This window comes from Leptonotus elevatus, chromosome 19 (assembly GCF_054856555.1).
Source record: "Leptonotus elevatus isolate MCC_2025b chromosome 19, RoL_Lele_1.0, whole genome shotgun sequence".
Taxonomy (NCBI): Eukaryota; Metazoa; Chordata; class Actinopteri; order Syngnathiformes; family Syngnathidae; genus Leptonotus; species Leptonotus elevatus.
The window spans coordinates 17,392,629-17,410,439 of NC_141257.1; the positions used below are offsets into that span (position 1 = coordinate 17,392,629).

A 17,811-nucleotide genomic window follows, 5' to 3' on the forward strand; every position below is an offset into this window, starting at 1 on the left:
TGGGCACCCTGTTGTAAGCTTTTTCCAGATCTACAAAGGCACAATGCAGCTCATTGTGTGACTCATTAGCTTTATTCCTCTATAGTTGCCACAACTCTGCACGTCTCCCTTGTTCTTAAAAATAGGCACCAGCACATTTCTCCATTCCTCAGGCATCTTCTCACTATCAAAGATCCTGTTGAACAACCCAGTCAGAAATTGTTCTGCTACCTCTCCTAGACATTTCCATACCTCCACAGGTATATATATCATCAGGACCAAGTGCCTTTCCACACTTTATCCCTTTCAATGCCCTTTTCACTTCATCCTTACTATCTTTGCTACTTCCTGGTCCACAACAGTCACCTCATGTACTCTTCGTTCTCTCTTATTTTCCTCATTCTTTGCCATCTTAGTCTTCCTCACCACCAGAGTCATCCTATACACTACCATTCTATGCTGTCTGGCTACACTCTCACCTACCACTACTTTGCAGTCGCTGATCTCCTTCAGATTACACCGTCTACACAAGATGTAGTCTACCTGTGTACTCCTACCTCCACTCTTGTAGGTCACCCTATGTTCCTGCCTCTTCTGGAAAAAAGTATTCACGACAGCCATTTCCATTCTTTTTGCAAAATCAACCACCATCTGTCCTTCTGCGTTCCTCTCCTGGATACCAAACTTGCCCATCACCTTATCATCACCTGTTTCATGTTTCCTGCACCAATGTGTCCATTGAAGTCTGCACCAATGACAACTCTCTCTCACTTCTAGGGATGCTCTGCATCATTTCATCAAGGTCCAACCAAAAGTTTTCCTTCTCCTGCAGCTCACATCCTACCTGTGGCGCATACCCACACGTCTGAATCACGCATTTTGTTAGCGCTGCTGTACTGACATCATCGGCAAGCGGGATGGCGCTTCAATCTTTTTATTCTTTTGTCAAACGCCAAAAGATCGTTACACTCCTGTATAGACATTTGGTTGATGTCATCACAAAGTTTGCAGTTCGTTACGGATGTTTTTCATTCTCATGCTCCATTATCTGACCATAAATTAATAACATTAAAATTAAATGTAAGTTTAAGTAAGTGAAGCTCTAGAGGTTATTGGAAATTTAATAAAAGATTGTGAGAAGATGAAAAATTTAAAGAAAATATTGCTTTACTTGTGAAAGAGATATTTTATGATAAAGAAATGAACCTAATTCAAAAGTGGGAATTTTTTAAATTTAAAGTTAGGCAAGTGGCGATAAATCGAAGTAAAGAGATACAAAAAATAAGTTCCAACAAAATGGTCTCCTTAATGAATGCTTTACAACCTTTGATTTCAAGGCAGGATTGATCGGAGGAGGAGTTAAAATCATCAAGGACAGCCTGGATAATATGTATGTGGATTTAGCAAAAGGAGCATTTATCAGGTCGAGAGCTAAATGGTTGGAAAACGGGGAGAAAAATTCTAGTTATTTTTTTGCTTCAGAGAAAAGAAATAGGAAGCAAAACAATATTACTTCTCTCAACATAAATGGTGTTGTAAGCTTGAACTCTAATATTATTTCTGATTATATTACTTCATTTTATCGCAACCTTTATACCTCAAAATTCGATCAGAAAAAGTGTGATGTGTTTATGAACCGAATCAAGATGTTTACTCCAAAGATTACTAAAACCGTTATGGATGCTTGTAATGCTGAACTTTTAGATTCAGAAATATTTTATGCTATTCAATCAATGGGTTTAAGGAAGTCTCCGGGAAATGATGGTCTGACAGTAGAGTTCTACCTGTCCTTTTGGGACTTGCTTAAGACCATCTTTTGCTTATGTTTAGAGATTGTATTCGAAGACAAGAAATGACAGCTACAATGAAGCAAGGTTTGTTAATCCTGATCCCCAAACTGTGAAAAGACCACTTGATTATTGAAAATTGGAGACCCATCTCTCTTCTAAATATAGATTATAAGATTATTGCACAAGTTTATGCTAAACGCTTAAAAATGAATTTGGAAGAAATAATTAGTGAAAATAAAAATGGCTTCATGGCCAAACGCCATATTAGTTCTAATATTAGGTTGGTGCTGGATCTAATTGATTATTCGGATCTTATAAACTCAAATGCATTACTGCTTTTTCTTGACTTTTACAAAGCATTTGATTCACTAGAGCATCCCTTTGTTATACAGACGTGGCAAACAAATTCATTAATGTAATTGCCATGTTTTATAAAGACATAACTAGCTCAATTATCTTATATCCCACAATGTCCAAAAGATTTACTGTATCAAGAGGTGTGCATCAGGGCTGTCCTATTGCGTGTTTTCTTTTTATCATAGTTGCTTTTTTCATTGAGCATTTCCCAAAATTCCATATTCACGGTTTATCTATTTTTGATTGTGAGATAAAGATTTCCCAACTAACCGATGATAGTTTTATTTCTAAAAGATGAGTCTCAAATTAAGATAGCTCTCCAAACTACTCAATAATTTTCTGATGCTTCAGGTTTAGTCCTCAATATTGACAAATTTGAGATATTTTGTTTATATAATATTGATGAACAATTTATATTTAAGCAAACTGTTAAATATTTAGCGATTCACATTACAAAAAAACCTTCCGACAGACTGCTTTGAAACTTTTCCTCTAGGATCCAAAAAGCAAAGTACATTTTTAACATGTGGTTGCAAAGAGATCTTTCAATATTTGGAAGGGTGTTACTGTCTAAAGCTGAGGGTGTATCAAGATTTGTTTATCCTGCTTTATCTATTTTTATAAGTGATTCACTCTGTAAAAATATTAACACTCTGTTAATTTTTTTGGAAAAACAAGCGTCACTATCTTAAAAAAGAAATTCTTAGAATGAAGAGAGCAGAGGGGAGGACTGGAACTCTTCTCATTTGAATTCAACCTTTAAAATAAAATGGCTTAAGGAATGTATAGAACGTCCAATGTCACTCTGGAATTTTATTCCGCATAATATATTTAAAACAGTTGGGGGTCTACCATTTTTATTAAGTTGTAATTTTGACATTACGAAATTGCCAGTTAAACTCTCAAAATTTCATCAACAAGCATGGAAATTATTTCATGTTCATAGTTTTGGAATAATAGTAATATTAGCATTAAAAATAAATCTTATTACAATAAAGTTTGGATTGACAAGGGCAGAATTTTTGTTTTGGATTTATTTGAACACAACGGAAATATTTATAGTTATGAAAATGTTCTGAAAACAAAATGCTTTCCAGTAAAATTCAAAGCGTTTAATCCTGTTGCAAAGGCTCTTCCTCGGAGTGTTCAGGATTTGATAAGATGTCATCTAATGTATCAAGATATAAAAACTCAAACACCTGCTCTTAAGATCAGAGGCATTTATTTATTCAGTAAAAATAATCATGTTAGAAATACACTGTGTTGCAATAATACAATTTATTCTCTGGGAAAATTTTACTGGAGCGCAGAAATAAATTACATAAATTGGCATAGAACGTGGTTATGCCCTTTTCAATTCTGCATTTCATATAAAATAAGAGAGCTTCAATTTAAAATATTAACATTTATCCTTGCAATAATTCACTTTCCAAGTTCACCGACATATATGCTAAATGCACCTTCTGTAGAAAATAATCTACCCTCTATCATCAAAATTTTAGAGGGTTTTTGAAAAATATTTGTGCGAGAAAACTGGACATGCCATTTCCAAATGCCTTCCAAATTTTCATATATTTCTTGCGGAATTTGATTTGTATATGAATTTCTTGAAGTTGACAAGAAACAAGAAAAGTACGTCTACATTGAAAATCCTTAGTGAATTATCTTTAGTTGACCTCAATTGAAATTTTTTGTGCCTTAGGTTTTTTGTTGTTGTTGTTTTCTCTCCTTACCTTTATTGTTTAGTTTTGGGTTTTTCTCTTTTATGTTGAATTGTTTGTTTGTTGTTGTTTTTTATATCAAATTGTTGTTTTATTTTATTTTTTCAATAATTGTGAATGTTAATAAGCAAAGATGGAAACTTTGAATTAATGTTTGATGTCCCAATGCTGTGATTGTTAAAAGCTGAGTTTCAATAAAAAATAAAAAATAAACATTTTTTTTTTTAATTTCTTAAATCTTCAAGTATCCTGCTTTTATATTCTTAGGTTTATTTATGTTTTTACAATTTCAGTCCATACATTTACATCTTTAATATTTTCTTTCCAATGTTTTGACGTCAACCGGACAGATCATCTCCAGCCATTCCCGTAGTGTGACGCCATCGGGAAGGCGACCCAGATACAATCTGGCAGCCCGAACACATCTGGTAACAACGGCAATGCGTCAGAACCAGGAAAATCGCAGTAAGAATAACATCCGGGTATTTTGTCGCTCGACCGGCCACAGTAGCTCAGTGGAACTGAGTAGAAGAGTAAGTAATTTTTATTTTGAGCTTGCTAAAGGTAAATTTTGGGTAATATGCCAGGTTCCCATTGTTCAGTGCGTGATTGTCTCAATTGTACATGTGGACTCAAAAAATGGATGAAGGAATTTTGCCATGTTCACGAGTGCAATAAAGGAACATCACGTTGTACCTGCGACCCATCTTATATACTCATTCCATTTCCTACTGAAAGAAAAGCTCCAGAACGTCGTGCCAAATGGATTAAATTGGTAAATTTATATATCAGATACTAGTAGTTGCTCATTTGTAACCATGCCATATGTAAATATATCAATTTCTGAACCTGCAGTAGCAGTGTTAGTAGATGTTTGCAAATGAGCTGGAATGTGTAGACAGCCTAATTTTTATTAGGCCTACACCTTTTATTACATTTATCATTTTAGTTATTTCAGATGAACAGAAAGAACATCAAAACAGGCAGAAACTGGGATCTAAACAAGAACAGCCGTGTATGCTCCATGCATTTTGTTGATGGTAAATAATAATAATAATAATACATTCATAATAAATAAAATTAAAGCTGAAAGAATATGGCCGGAATAGGATGTTGTGGTGATGCAAGCAAAAAAACAGAACAGCCGTGTATGCTCCATGCATTTTGTTGATGGTAAATAATAATAATAATAATAAATTTATAATAAATACAATTAAAGCTGAAAGAATATGGCCGGAATAGGATGTTGTGGTGATGCAAGCAAAAAAAACGCTGCAAGCAAGCATCTGTCTGAACGCGGAGCTGAGTGTCTGCCTCACTTCTTGCTGGCTTTTCACCGTGTGAGTTTGCACCGGTCGGTAGCAGCAGATCCCGGGGTCATTGCGCACACCGGAGGAGAGGGGCGTCGCTTGGTGTTCATCATTTAAGCGGGTCGAAAAAAGACAGAACTGCCGTGTACTGCAGTACAGGTGAGCCACTCTTTCTCCTGTAGCGCCTTCCCTTTTTTTTCTTAAGAGCCCCTCGAACGCTTCCACTTTTTCACCAGCATCCCGGTGGACGTGCTAAATATTTAAGCTACTGCTAGCACTATTGCTATCAACAGTTTTAAACACGGAAACATGATGTTATGGTTCACACGAGGAAATGATGACAGAGGACCCAAAAGCGAAATAGAAAGGCGATTAGAGGAGATTTGAGGTGTGTTTATTTGAGGGGGTGTAACAGATGTGCCAAAAGGGTTTTAAAGGTTTTGCTTAGTTTAACCACTGCTCCACTCACCATCTAAAATGTAGTTTTGTAAAAACAAAAACAACAAACAATTCTCCTCAATACAATCCCAAAATATCGGATCGGTACTCGGAATCGGCTGAATCCTTGAAATGAGGTGACTCAGACTTTCGTCTGATGAAGGAAGAGTCTAATCTTTACTTTCCTAATCTTTGAAATATATATATATATACATTTGAAGAATTATTTACAGGTAAGATCGTTAATATTAGCTAAAGTTACTGGGAGGTATTTGTTAAACAATAACGCCGTTTGTTGGCAATTAAGTCGGTGCCTGCCTGCTAGGCTGACCCAGTGTTGATGCAGCATTGAGATATACGGTACTTAATGATACAAATAACTGAAATGTGAATGCAACTTGTTGGCTACTGATAGGAGGCAGATCTTTTCCTCCACGTGTTCGTTTTCTTTCGGGTAGTGAGAATGTTGGTTATCCGAATACAGGCTGGAGATCGATGAACAGTTACTTCGAAGCTTTTATTTCTACAGAATATTCCGGGCATAAGTGAGTTCCAGACAATGGCTGCAGCCTTTCACAAGTGCGAATATTACAGAGGACTTACAACATTATACTATCTTGAAGGGCGGTACCACAAAGCCCCCAGCAAACAGCCCACCCGGAGTTCACCGGACATGAGATAAGACTTCAAAGACATCATTCAAACACATTGACTTCAAAGCCATCATTCAAACGCCTTGACTTCAAAGACATCATTCAAACACATTGACTTCAACCACAGACAATGGCCCATTATTGTGGAAATAGAGGAGGTACCCCAGTCATGACGGCACCTGCCGGAAATTGCGATAACACTCACAAAGCTCTACTGAGGAAATAAGGAAATTAAAACAGTTATGACTAAATCTGGGCAGAAGACCCTCTTCACTACATGGTTAAGTAAAGATTAGACAGAAAAGACCAGAGAAATACTATAGATATTTAATGTATCGAACATTTAAGATTAATAGAGGTTTTTAGGCATTTTGACATTTTCCATCTTCACTGTCTCTGATGCATTTGGCTGATCGATGGTCACCGTTAAAAAATAAAAAAATAAATATTGAATAAAAAATGGTGTCAGAGATAAATAAATGCTGGGACAAGCAAGTAATTTACCTCTTTAGCTCTTATACCACTAGTGTGACAAATAATTTTAATGACGATGGTTATTGTTATTGATTCTATTGTTAGTTAGTGAAATAGGCTACTGAATTCATTATGCATATCCTGTAGTTGTTTTAATTTTAGTTTGTGCTTTGTGTTTTTGTAGAGAAAGCACCCAAGACGCTTGCTTGTGACAAAGGAAGACACCAGTCCATCTGAGATGAATGAACAGCCTGGTGCCTCTAAACATGGAGAACAGCAAGAGGTCTACCATCCTACCTTAAAACAAGTAAAACTTGAACTTGGACACAGGACAACCCAGAGTACTGTTAGTCGACTTATATTTGACTTTGTGATTGATGATGTTCAGCCTTTCTCCTTGGTTGAGCAACCTTCATTTAAAAAGCTTGTAGCGGGAATCAGTGGTGGGAAAAAAGTTATGTGCAGAAAGACGCTAGTGCAACGGATTGAAAGTGAATTTGCTGCCATGAAAGATAATTTTACTTTAACACTTGGCAAATTGACGTATGTTTGCACAACAGCAGACTTATGGATGGCACATAACAAAAGTTATTTTGGTATGACATGCCACTGGATCGAGGAGGACACTTTGGAGAGGAAAGTCGGCAGCACTGGCCTGTGCACGAGTAAAGGGAAGGCATACCTTTGATGTCCTTGCTGCAAAAATCTGTGAAATACATGCAATACAAGTTGCAATCCAAAGTAAGGGCCACAGTTACTGACAATGGAAGTAATTTTGTGAAGGATTTCCGTGAATTAGAAACAACTGAGGAGGAAGCATTAGATGACTTTGATGATGGAGTAAGGTTTTTGGATATGGATACGGTACTGGAGATGGAGGGAAAGGGGCCGTCCCGTAAAGTTTACCGAACTGCAGTGGGAAAATGTGCTTCTATATGGAACAAAGCACATCACTCATCAGCAGCTGCAGAAGTTGTACCGGATATTGCAAACATGAGGGTGACTGTTCCATGTATCACAAGATGGAGCTCCAAATAAATGGCTATAGCCAAACTGACTGGACTTGAAGAAGATCAGCTGGGCGACATCTGCTCAAGATTGGGCGTGGCGAGGCTGAACCCTCATGAGATGATTCTCAAGGGAATATGTAGCTGTCTTACAGCCTCTTGCCCAATCCATTGATCTTCTGCAGGGAGAGCAAAAGTGCTATCTTGGGTTCCTCATTCCAACAATATTGAGCCTCAAATCCAAACTGACTGAGAAACTTCCGCAGGTGACGTACACAGCAAACTTAATTTCTGCAGTCATTGATGCAATTGATCGTCGCTTTGGTGCCATGCTGAGTAGCCATGATGCAAAAATGGCAACAACTACTATGCCAAAATTTCGAATGTTTGCTTCCTGTTAAAAAGAAACAAGATATGCACAACATATTGGTTCAGGAGGCAGCCTCTTTGGAATCTAGAGCACCTCCTACAGCTGCAGCGAACACTACCAATGAGACTGATGGATCAAATGATGATTTTTTCATGTTCGGGAAGACTAACACTGACAGAAGCACACCAGAGGAAGAGCTTCAGCGGTTCCTGAATGATAATGTGAAGCGCATGGATTCTCTAAATGCATTTCCTTTGGTTTAGCAGCTTTTCATGAAGTACAATACTACCCTAGCTTCCAGTGATCCAGTTGAACGCCTCTTTAGTTATGGTGGAAACATACTTAACTCATCTCGTGGCAGAATGTCTGATGACCACATGGAACAAGTTCTCCTCCTTTGTTGTAACAGAAGGTTTTGCCCAAAGCAGGGTTTTGATTGAATGTAGGCCTACATGTTTTTGTAGAACTTTTTTTATTTGTATTAATGGTGTCTTTTATCTATTTAATAAATAGCCTCCTGATTTGTTTAAGAATGTTTCAGTTGCTCTTGTTGTAAATGTAAGAGAGAGTATTTTGTGTTTGTCAAAGGAGAATTCATATTTTGTATACTGTTATTTAGGCCCATACTCACTGTGCTTTTACTTCATGGTGTTCATGATCTTTGATGCATTTGTTAATTTTTTTGAAAGTTCCGTAAGTGGACACCTGATTTGTTAAAATAGAAAACAAGTGCGCCGTTAAAGATTGAAGTTGGGGAAGATTTTTGTTTACCCTTTAAGGGGCATACTGTACTTTGTTTTGTACACGGTTATAGAAAAAACATACTTTTAACTTAGTATTTACAATTTCTCTGCCTGAATTTAATTCATGGTTTTCATTTTTTTTTTGATGGGCACTGGTATAAAAAATCGTATTATATGCACCGTGACCATACTGTGTACTAAACCAACACATCTACCTTGTTAAAGAAGCAGTTTTATTTTGCTGAATAAACTTCTATGTTGTTAAGACATGAACACTTTCAATAAACAATGGGGCATACTGTACTTTGTTTTATACACGGTTTTAGAAAAAAACGTACTTTTAATTTAGTATTTACAATTTCTCTGCCTGAATTTAATTCATGGTTTTCATTTTTTTTTTAGATGGGCACTGGTATAAAAAATCGTATTATATGCACTGTGACCATACTGTGTACTAAACCAACACATCTTTTAAAGAAGCTGTTTTATTTTGCTGAATAAACTTCTATGTTGCTAAGACATGAACACTTTCAATAAACAACTGTAAACTCCTGGATAATTGATTTGCTCACTTTCTTTTAAAAGGTTTCATTAAGTTTTCAACAAACAAAACAAAAGTTAGTCATTTTATTGGTACAGTATTTAGCTTTTGTCTTTTAGCATATTAGTTTTTTGAGTAATCCAAAAATAATTAAAAATATTCAAATTACCTATCTTTTTAAATATAGTACTTGGATTACATTACTGATTAAATGTACATATATATACACACACACACAGCTCTTAATATGAAAAGAACACACTGATCTTGTCTGGTTTGGATGCAGTAAAGTTGCCTCATTTTACAATGTGCATCCATATTAAACTTAACAAAATAAAAACATTCAACGTTGTGCAAAGCAGTCATTGTAACACAATTTATCAGTAATAACTTAAATATCAAGGCATATATTTGTGGGAACTGGGGTCAGGGCTTTTTTTAATTTATTTTTTACAATTTTAAAACTGTGCAGAATTTCACAAGTTACGCTTTTTATTTAACAATTGGGATTAATTTGTGATTAATTGTGAGTTAATTATTGAAGTCATGCGATTAATTAATCAGCAGTAAAACATAGCTAAACTTTAACAATATTTCTGATTACCACTGGAAAGCAGAGAAAATTTGGTTTTTGTAGAAAGATACATTTCAATCAGAACTGCTAATATTTTTTGCTTTTGTGACAAGTGCTTTCCTTTTTTACAGCAACATAATCAACACTGAGAAAAGTTTTGATGGATTATATACGTGTGTGCGCGTGTGTGTGTGCCGCGTGTGTGTGTGTGTGTGGGGGTGTGTGTGAGCGTGCACACGTGTGCATGTGCATCTCTTTCACAATGATTGGGAGTACAATATCTCGCCAATGAGAAACAGCTCTCAAAAGTCAACAGGATGGTCAGAGTCCAACTCTGCAGCAAATCTCCTGGGTCCAGATCATGCTCCAAAGGGCATCTTCTTTGGCTTCCAGTTGGTTTGATGCCAGCCAGACCTATTCCCACATCTGCACAAGCTGTGAATGATAGAAAAACACTCAGGCTGAACAATGAATTGCATTTGCAATAGAGGCCTAATCACGATTTGATAAAACGTGATTTTGTAATAACAACTACTGTATGGACAATTCCGAACATCTGAGCATTTCTGCAATGCAAACCCACCTCTCCCTTACTCTGTGAAACAAGTGGCGAATTGTATTGCTTTTGCCTGTGACTAGCATTCAAGGCTCTCAGAAAATCATACCTAAAAGTTGTTGTGCGTTTGGATGTTCCAACCATAACATGACAGATATTAAATTATCATTCCATGTTTTTTCTATGGACCTGAGATTTAGAGAAACTGTAAAAGCAGTGAAAGAGTATGGTCAAATTGGAGGCCAACTAAAACCAGGACACAGTGCTTTGTACACAGCAAAATTGCCAGTGTTAGATTAACACTGAGAGTGTGTAATCTAACACCAGCAAAGTGTTTATGTGTCCACACCAGTGAGTGTAAATCTGACACTTTTTGACAGTTTTCAAAGTGTTACTTTTTTCACACTTAACCAGTGTTGCTCCAACACTGTATATTGTCCTGTTTTTTTTCTTTATCTTTACCTTGACTAGTTTCAGCGACAGTCGTCGCCAAAACTAGTCAAGGTAAAGCACAACTTTTTTTGTCTTAAAAAAAAAAAAAATACAGGACGATAGATTTGCAGACAAGATAATTTTTTTTAGCCAACTCTGTATATTGTTAAAAATCTATACTGGTCAACACTGAGTAGTGTTGAAAGTACAGTACAGTGTTAAACATTTAATTCTGCCAAACTACACTTAAGTCTGGTGTGGTGTTTAAAAACATGAGTGTATTGCACTAGTATCAGTGTTAAAAATGTAACTCAAACTACACTTTACTCTGGTAAATGGTACTTGATTTATATAGCGTTTTTCCTCCTTACAAGGCCCTCAAAGCACTTTACATTTTTACTACTGATGACACGGCATCAGGAGTAATTGGGGGTTCAGTATCATGCTCAAGGATACTTTGACAAGAGGAGCTTTTCCACCGGCGGAACTTTTTTCAGTTTGCGAGTTTTTCCCACCATCAACAATTTCCGGGGAAATAAAATTCCCCTAGGGGGCATCCGAGTAGTAACTCAGCAGCAGGGTCGAGCTGAGCCAGGCTGGAACTTTGAGTGGGCGGGCTGCACTGACCAAGGCTGATTGGTTGTTAAATTTTGGGGGTTTGTTGTTTTCGGCTGGGCTCATCAAACTCATTCGTCATCAAACTCATTTGAATTAATTACCAAGAACTCTAAGGCGTTGTGGAAACACAAATATAAATTCCCTGTAGAACTTTTACAAGCCAAGACCGCCACCAAATTAGCTAGTTTAACGCTATACGCTAAATCAACAATGATAACGTGATAACTACAAAGGAAGCTCTCTGTGGTCCGTTCATTGAAAAGCATTGGACTTTAGATCAGTGTAATTTGATTTGTGGGGATTATTTTGACTTCAAAATGTGATGAACTGTCGTTTGTGTCTGATTTGTATTATGCTAGTAGTCACAGGCAAAAGCAATCCAATACGTCGTCGGTGGTCGAAGCATTTGCATTGAGTTGCATTATATGTAATGAAATATCAGAAATGCCCGGATGTTTGAAATTGTCAATTGCCTGTGAAAAATACCCTTTTGCCTTATAATGAATGTAATGACAACAGTCTTATTCATTCTCATGCCCTTGGTCTGTTTGGTTACTATTAGTCTATTTATTTACTAATAGCAGTATAATGCCTGAGAGAGAGAGTCATGTTAACTAGTGTTTAGCACCTTTTAAAGCTCCTATTTTAATATTGATTTGCTCTTTAAGGTTAGTTTTATTGAATAATCTTAAAAGCTGTTAACATTTTATTTTTAAGTATGGTTTGTACTAAATCAGCAGGCATTAAGCTATTATTAGCAAAATGATTAGCTATTATTTTGTACAAACCTTTACCAAGTTATTTATTTGCTACAGGTCTTGCAGTCATGTTGCCCTAATAGGCTGTTATTAAAACTAGCTGTGGGTTATTATTAATTATTATTATTAGGCTATATGTGTGTGTAATTTTTATTTAGTTCTTTGAAAAACTTCTATTGACAACTCTGAACATCTGGGCATTTATGATGCTTCACCAATGCAATGCAATGCAAATGCTTTCTTTATACAGTAAAAACAAACGGCGGATTGTAATGCGTTTGCCTGTGACTATCATACAAGCCACACCGATTGTCATCGTAGTCAAATGACATCTCATCACATTTTGAAATCAAAACAGTTCTCACAAATCAAATTACAACGATCCAAAGTCCAATGCTTTTCAATAAGCGGATAGATTTCGTTCAATAAATTGACCGCCATCAAAAGTGCCCCCCAAAATGTCTGTGCACGCCACTATTATAAATGGAGTAAATGCAATGACAATAAAAGTATCTATCTAAAGTTCCCTCTGCCCTCCTTGGAGGGACGTTTATCCGTTTTTTTTAGCAACAGTAGGGAAAATGTAGGGGTTAACTATAGGTGAGACATCACTCTAATGGTCCAAATCGCTGAAATTGTTGATGCAAATGTCCTTTTCTTTGTATAGAATATTAAGAGTATACAGGCTGGCCAGGCTAACTCAAGTCAAGATCAAACCACCACAGATCTGTACCGGCTAACGTTCCATATGCTAGTCTACAGTTTTAGCTTGCATGCCGCATGTTAATGAATGTCTTTACAAACAGCCAAGAGGCGCTTGTACATTATTACATTACTGTGGAAGAATCAAAACCATGTATGTATACAAATTAGTTCTTAGGTCATCGAATACTGTACATTATGCTATTGATCCGTGGTCGGTTCGGATCAGGCCCATCGGGTCGGATCACGCCCGATCCGCGGATTGGTTGGTGGTGGTTGGGACAAAACAAAAACAAAGTGCACATTCACAGTCCATTCTGACATGTCAAGGAAGCTGAAACATAATCAACAGAGTATACACGCTAAGTTTAACTTCACAATAAAGTTTACCAAATCAAATACAGTAATACATTACATACAAAGTAATACATACAAATAGCCTTAGTACACTTTTACTTTGAAGCTCGCCCATGTCTTGGCGTGATCACTAGCTTGACTTCCCTTTTAGACGTTACTTTATCGTAGTTGATTGACATTGTAGTTGCGACCAACATCAACAAAACGCTATCTCGAACACATATTTAATCGCTGATTTAGGACGCTAAGAAACCGATAATTAATTACGCTGTTATTGTATGACACGGCAGAAGTCTAGTGGCCACCTGTTAGCATGACCAACGACTGTCTGAGTGTCTGGCCACCGACTGATAAGTAAGTTTGATAGTTTACTTGAATTCTTTTTTCAATATTCTGGACGAAGGCTACTTTGTAATTCACTCGCCATGTTTAAAGGAAGGGAAGTGCCTTAAATTGCACATTGAGGTCTTTTCATTATTAAAAAAAAAAGATAAATAGAACTTTGTCTTCATTTATTTTATAAAACACTTTTGCCCATTAAAAAAGAAAAATATTCAACTCAAAAGTATCAAACTTATATTAGACATTTTGAATTTATTTATTTGTATTCAATGGAAAAAAACGCTTTACAAAATAAAGCCAAAGTACTATTTATCTTTGGGGGAGGGGGGGGGGGGCTGATCTGAAAAACTATCCGATCCGTGACTCAAATCTGTGATCCGATCCGAACCGAGACTTTTGTGATCCGTTGCACCACTAGTAAAAACTGTAACCCACTACCACTAATCTAGACTTTACTGGTGTATGCTTGTCACAATGCCAGCACAATTTATGCTTAACGCCAATGTGAAACGATTGATTGTTTTTTAATACTCACTTGTTCTCCAGTATGGTCATACGATACCACCTCTTCAACAACAACCCAGGCCTTATCGCCAAAGCGGTTCAGCAAATTCAATGTCGCTATCCGAACCATGAGCTTCCCGCCATGCTGCATGGGTGGGGGGTAAATCATGATCAGTCCACTGGGTGGCAGGTTTGATTCGGCACTCCTCAGGCTGATTGAAGTCGGGATAGGATAAGACTTAGTAAATACAGGTCAGTCCTGCATTCGTGTTGTTGGAGGACGCCCTGGATCACTTCAGGATCACATGAAAACAGATTTTCGGCACTCTCACTAGGTCCTCAATGCTTTTGAATGGGCCCTGTTGAATGGGCCTTGGATACTCATGAGCTGAGCCAGAGTGGCTGTGTTAATGTTTAAGCGAGAACACAACTGTTTCAGGTCGGCGCAGCAAAGACATGGACCAGACTAACTTGTTCTACAGGAGATGCATATTTCCAGTTTGATCACCTCCAGTTTGGTTCCTCCAACTCCATTAACCAGTGCCAGATCTTCAACTTTTTTAAATCCACCAATGCAGTTCCGGTATTCTACGATATTCTGTGCCACAGTGCGGTTAACTCCTGGAAGAGTCATGAGTTCCTCCTCAGTAGCCGTGTTGATGTTCAGACGTTCCTGGTTTACCAGAATGGTTCCGAAGTTACATGCAGCACTGAATTTGTGCTTCCCGTTGCTGAAATCAGTGGGGTCCTTGGGGATTGAGCGGTGGCAACCCAGACTCCCACCCATGACACGACCAGGTTAGCGGGAACAAATCAATCAAAATCCACCCAGACCAAATAAGTCACTTGCCTAAATACATCGTAAACAACTATGCACTTAGCATCTTCTATTTTCTTTTGCTGATTTTACAACTATTACACCAAAAGAGCATCTAGAAGCTAGTAACTCCCTAACTATGCTACTTGGAGAGTGAAACTTTCCCACGGTTCCCTTGGTGTCCTTTTCTAAAGGTAGACAGCTCTACACTAACCTTTGCACCCTAACAAACTTTGGTTAGACAGGCCAAAGGGTTGACGTGACATCACCAGCGCTATTTTTGCAGCCTGCTAGTGTCAAGTTACACTTTGTTAGTCTACTTCCAATTTTTTTTTATGTTTGGTTATCCAACTAAAATACCAAACACCAAATGCGCCACCCCACATAATACCTGTGACTTACCTTTCACACCATAGCAAGTAAACATATATATATTAGGGGTGGAACGGTTCATAAATTCCTTGGTTCTTTTCGGTTTTGTGCTCACGGTTTTTGGTTTGGTTTGGTTGGTTTATTGAACATATAAACATAGAAAAACATAAAACACATTACAAGTATAAAATAGAAGTTGAAGAAAAAAGAAGAATAGGAAGAAAGAAAAGAGTTTACATGTTCAAAGGGAGTAGGAAGAAGTTAAAAACTTATCTAGTCCTACCCCTTATGTTTTGATTTATTTCAATGGATACAATAATAGGTTAATATATTTCAATGAAAGAAAATGTATAAACCTGTTTGTGTATAAAACTGCACTTTGACATGTGCGCACATTTGCCAGTAGCATATGTACATGTAATTCATAGGCATACACCATAATAATTCATCCTCATATTCACATATACAATTTTCATTGCACTCATACATCGGAATAAATGACACAATTTCTGCTGTTTTGCCAGCTCAAGTCTGATTTAAATAATTTTCTTGAACTTTGCTTTTAAACATCTTTTTAAACCCAGCAAGTGACTTGCATCTTTTCAGGTCAGTACCAAAATGATTCCACAAATTGACACTTCTTAATATTTGTTCTTGTTTTGATTTTATTGTAGACACTTGTACCCCTTATGTTATAACGACTCTCTGCATATTTTAATCGATTAATAATTGTTATGGCTTTTTTGCAGTTTGAAAACCGGGTCAGTATTTGTTTTATATGTCTTTCCCCAGACCATCTCAGTGGCCTTGTGGGAGAGTGTCCCCCCTGAGACTGGGAGGTTATAGGTTCAATGCCCGGCCGGGTCATACCAAAGACTATGAAAATTGGACCCATTTTCCTCCCTGCTTGACACTCAGCATTAAGGGTTGGAATTGGGATGTTAGATCACCAAATGATTCCCGAGCGCGGCCCGTTGCTGCTCACCGCTCCCTCAGGGGATGGGTCAAATGCGGAGAACAAGTTTCGCCCCACTTAGTTGGGTGTGACAATCAGTGATACTTTAAATTAACTAGATTTCCACACAATAACTCAGATATGGTAATAATAATAAACAGTATAATGTGTATTATAATTTCTTATTCAGGACATCCTTTGTTTTAGAGAGTATCCCTATGATTTTTGACAATTTCCTTTTGACATTTTCTGTGTGACTTCCAACATAATTTATCATCAATAACGACTCCAAGAAATTTATTTTCATACATTATTTCTATTTCAACTGAGTTTACCATAATTTTGACTCGATGAGGGATTTGTCTAGTGCCAAAAACTATGAACTTGGTTTTGTCAAACCAGTGTTCAATTTATTCACCACAGTAGTCAGAAGCTGCTTCAGGTTCTTTCCTAAACAGTAAAGAGTTGTGTCATCAGCAAACAAGACACTTTTAAAATATTTTTGAATCACAACAGATATAATTTATATATGTCATGATTGGGGTCCCCTCCGTGAGTCATCACCTTATCGTGGTGGAGGGGTTTGCGTGTCCCAATGAACCTGGGAGCTATGTTGTCCGGGGCTTCATGCCCCTGGTAGGGCCACCCATGGCAAACAGGTCCTAGGTGAGGGACCAGACAAAGCATGGCTCAAATGACCCCAATGATGAACAAAAACTTTGGATTTTCGTTTCCCTTGCCTGGACGCGGGTCTCCGGGGCCCCCCTCTGGAGCTAGGCCTGGAGGTGGGGCTCGAAGGCGAGCGTCTGGTGGCCGGGCCTACACCCATGGGGCCCGGCCGGGCACAGCCCGAAAAGGCAACGTGGGTCCCCCTTCTCATGGGCTCACCACCGGTGGAAGGGGCCAAAGGGGTCAGGTGCGCAGTGAGTTGGGTGGCAGCCAAAGGCGGGGGCCTTGGCGGTCCGACCCTCGGCTACTGAAGCTAGTTCTGGGGACATGGAATGTCACCTCTCTGACAGGGAAGGAGCCCGAGCTGATGTGCGAGGCTGAGAAGTTCCGACTAGATATAGTCGGACTCACCTCCACACACGGCTTGGGTTCTGGTACCAATCCTCTCGAGAGAGGCTGGACCCTCTTCCACTCTGGAGTTGCCCACGGTGAGAGGCGCAGAGCAGGTGTGGGCATACTCATTGCCCCCCGGCTAGGCGCGTGTGCGTTGGGGTTTACCCCGGTGAACGAGAGGGTAGCCTCCCTCCGCCTACGGGTGGGGGGACGGGTCCTGACTGTTGTTTGTGCTTATGCACCGAACAACAGCTCAGAGTACCCACCCTTTCTGGAGTCCTTGGAGGGTGTGCTGGAGAGCGCTCCCCCCGGGGACTCCCTCGTTCTGCTGGGGGACTTCAACGCTCACGTGGGTAATGACAGTGAGACCTGGAGGGGC

General features: G+C 38.3%; 2 protein-coding genes across 10 annotated transcripts in view; one reads left to right on the forward strand and one right to left on the reverse strand.

The window, feature by feature from the left end:
* oxsm (3-oxoacyl-ACP synthase, mitochondrial) overlaps positions 1–9,395 on the forward strand; it is a 51,030-nt gene extending 41,635 nt beyond the window's left edge. For 3 of the 9 annotated variants that reach the window (XR_015091144.1, XR_015091148.1, XM_086062287.1), the window contains one exon: positions 4,198–9,395. Coding sequence is in view for 3 of the 9 variants with exons in the window: in XM_086062287.1 (XP_085918413.1) it covers positions 4,198–4,225 (28 nt within the window). In the remaining 6 variants the exon portion in view is untranslated. Of the gene's footprint in view, positions 1–756 lie in introns of all 9 variants that reach the window. The other 6 variants (XR_015091146.1, XR_015091147.1, XM_086062288.1 and 3 more) reach the window with 4 other exon arrangements.
* A 60-nt stretch (positions 9,396–9,455) lies between these two features.
* On the reverse strand, positions 9,456–15,239 carry eepd1 (endonuclease/exonuclease/phosphatase family domain containing 1). Its single transcript, XM_086063364.1, is given in 3 exon segments — positions 9,456–10,392; positions 14,258–14,464; positions 14,585–15,239. Coding segments are annotated over 3 exon segments (657 nt in total). The 5' UTR covers positions 15,014–15,239; the 3' UTR covers positions 9,456–10,371.
* Positions 15,240–17,811: the final 2,572 nt, after the last annotated feature.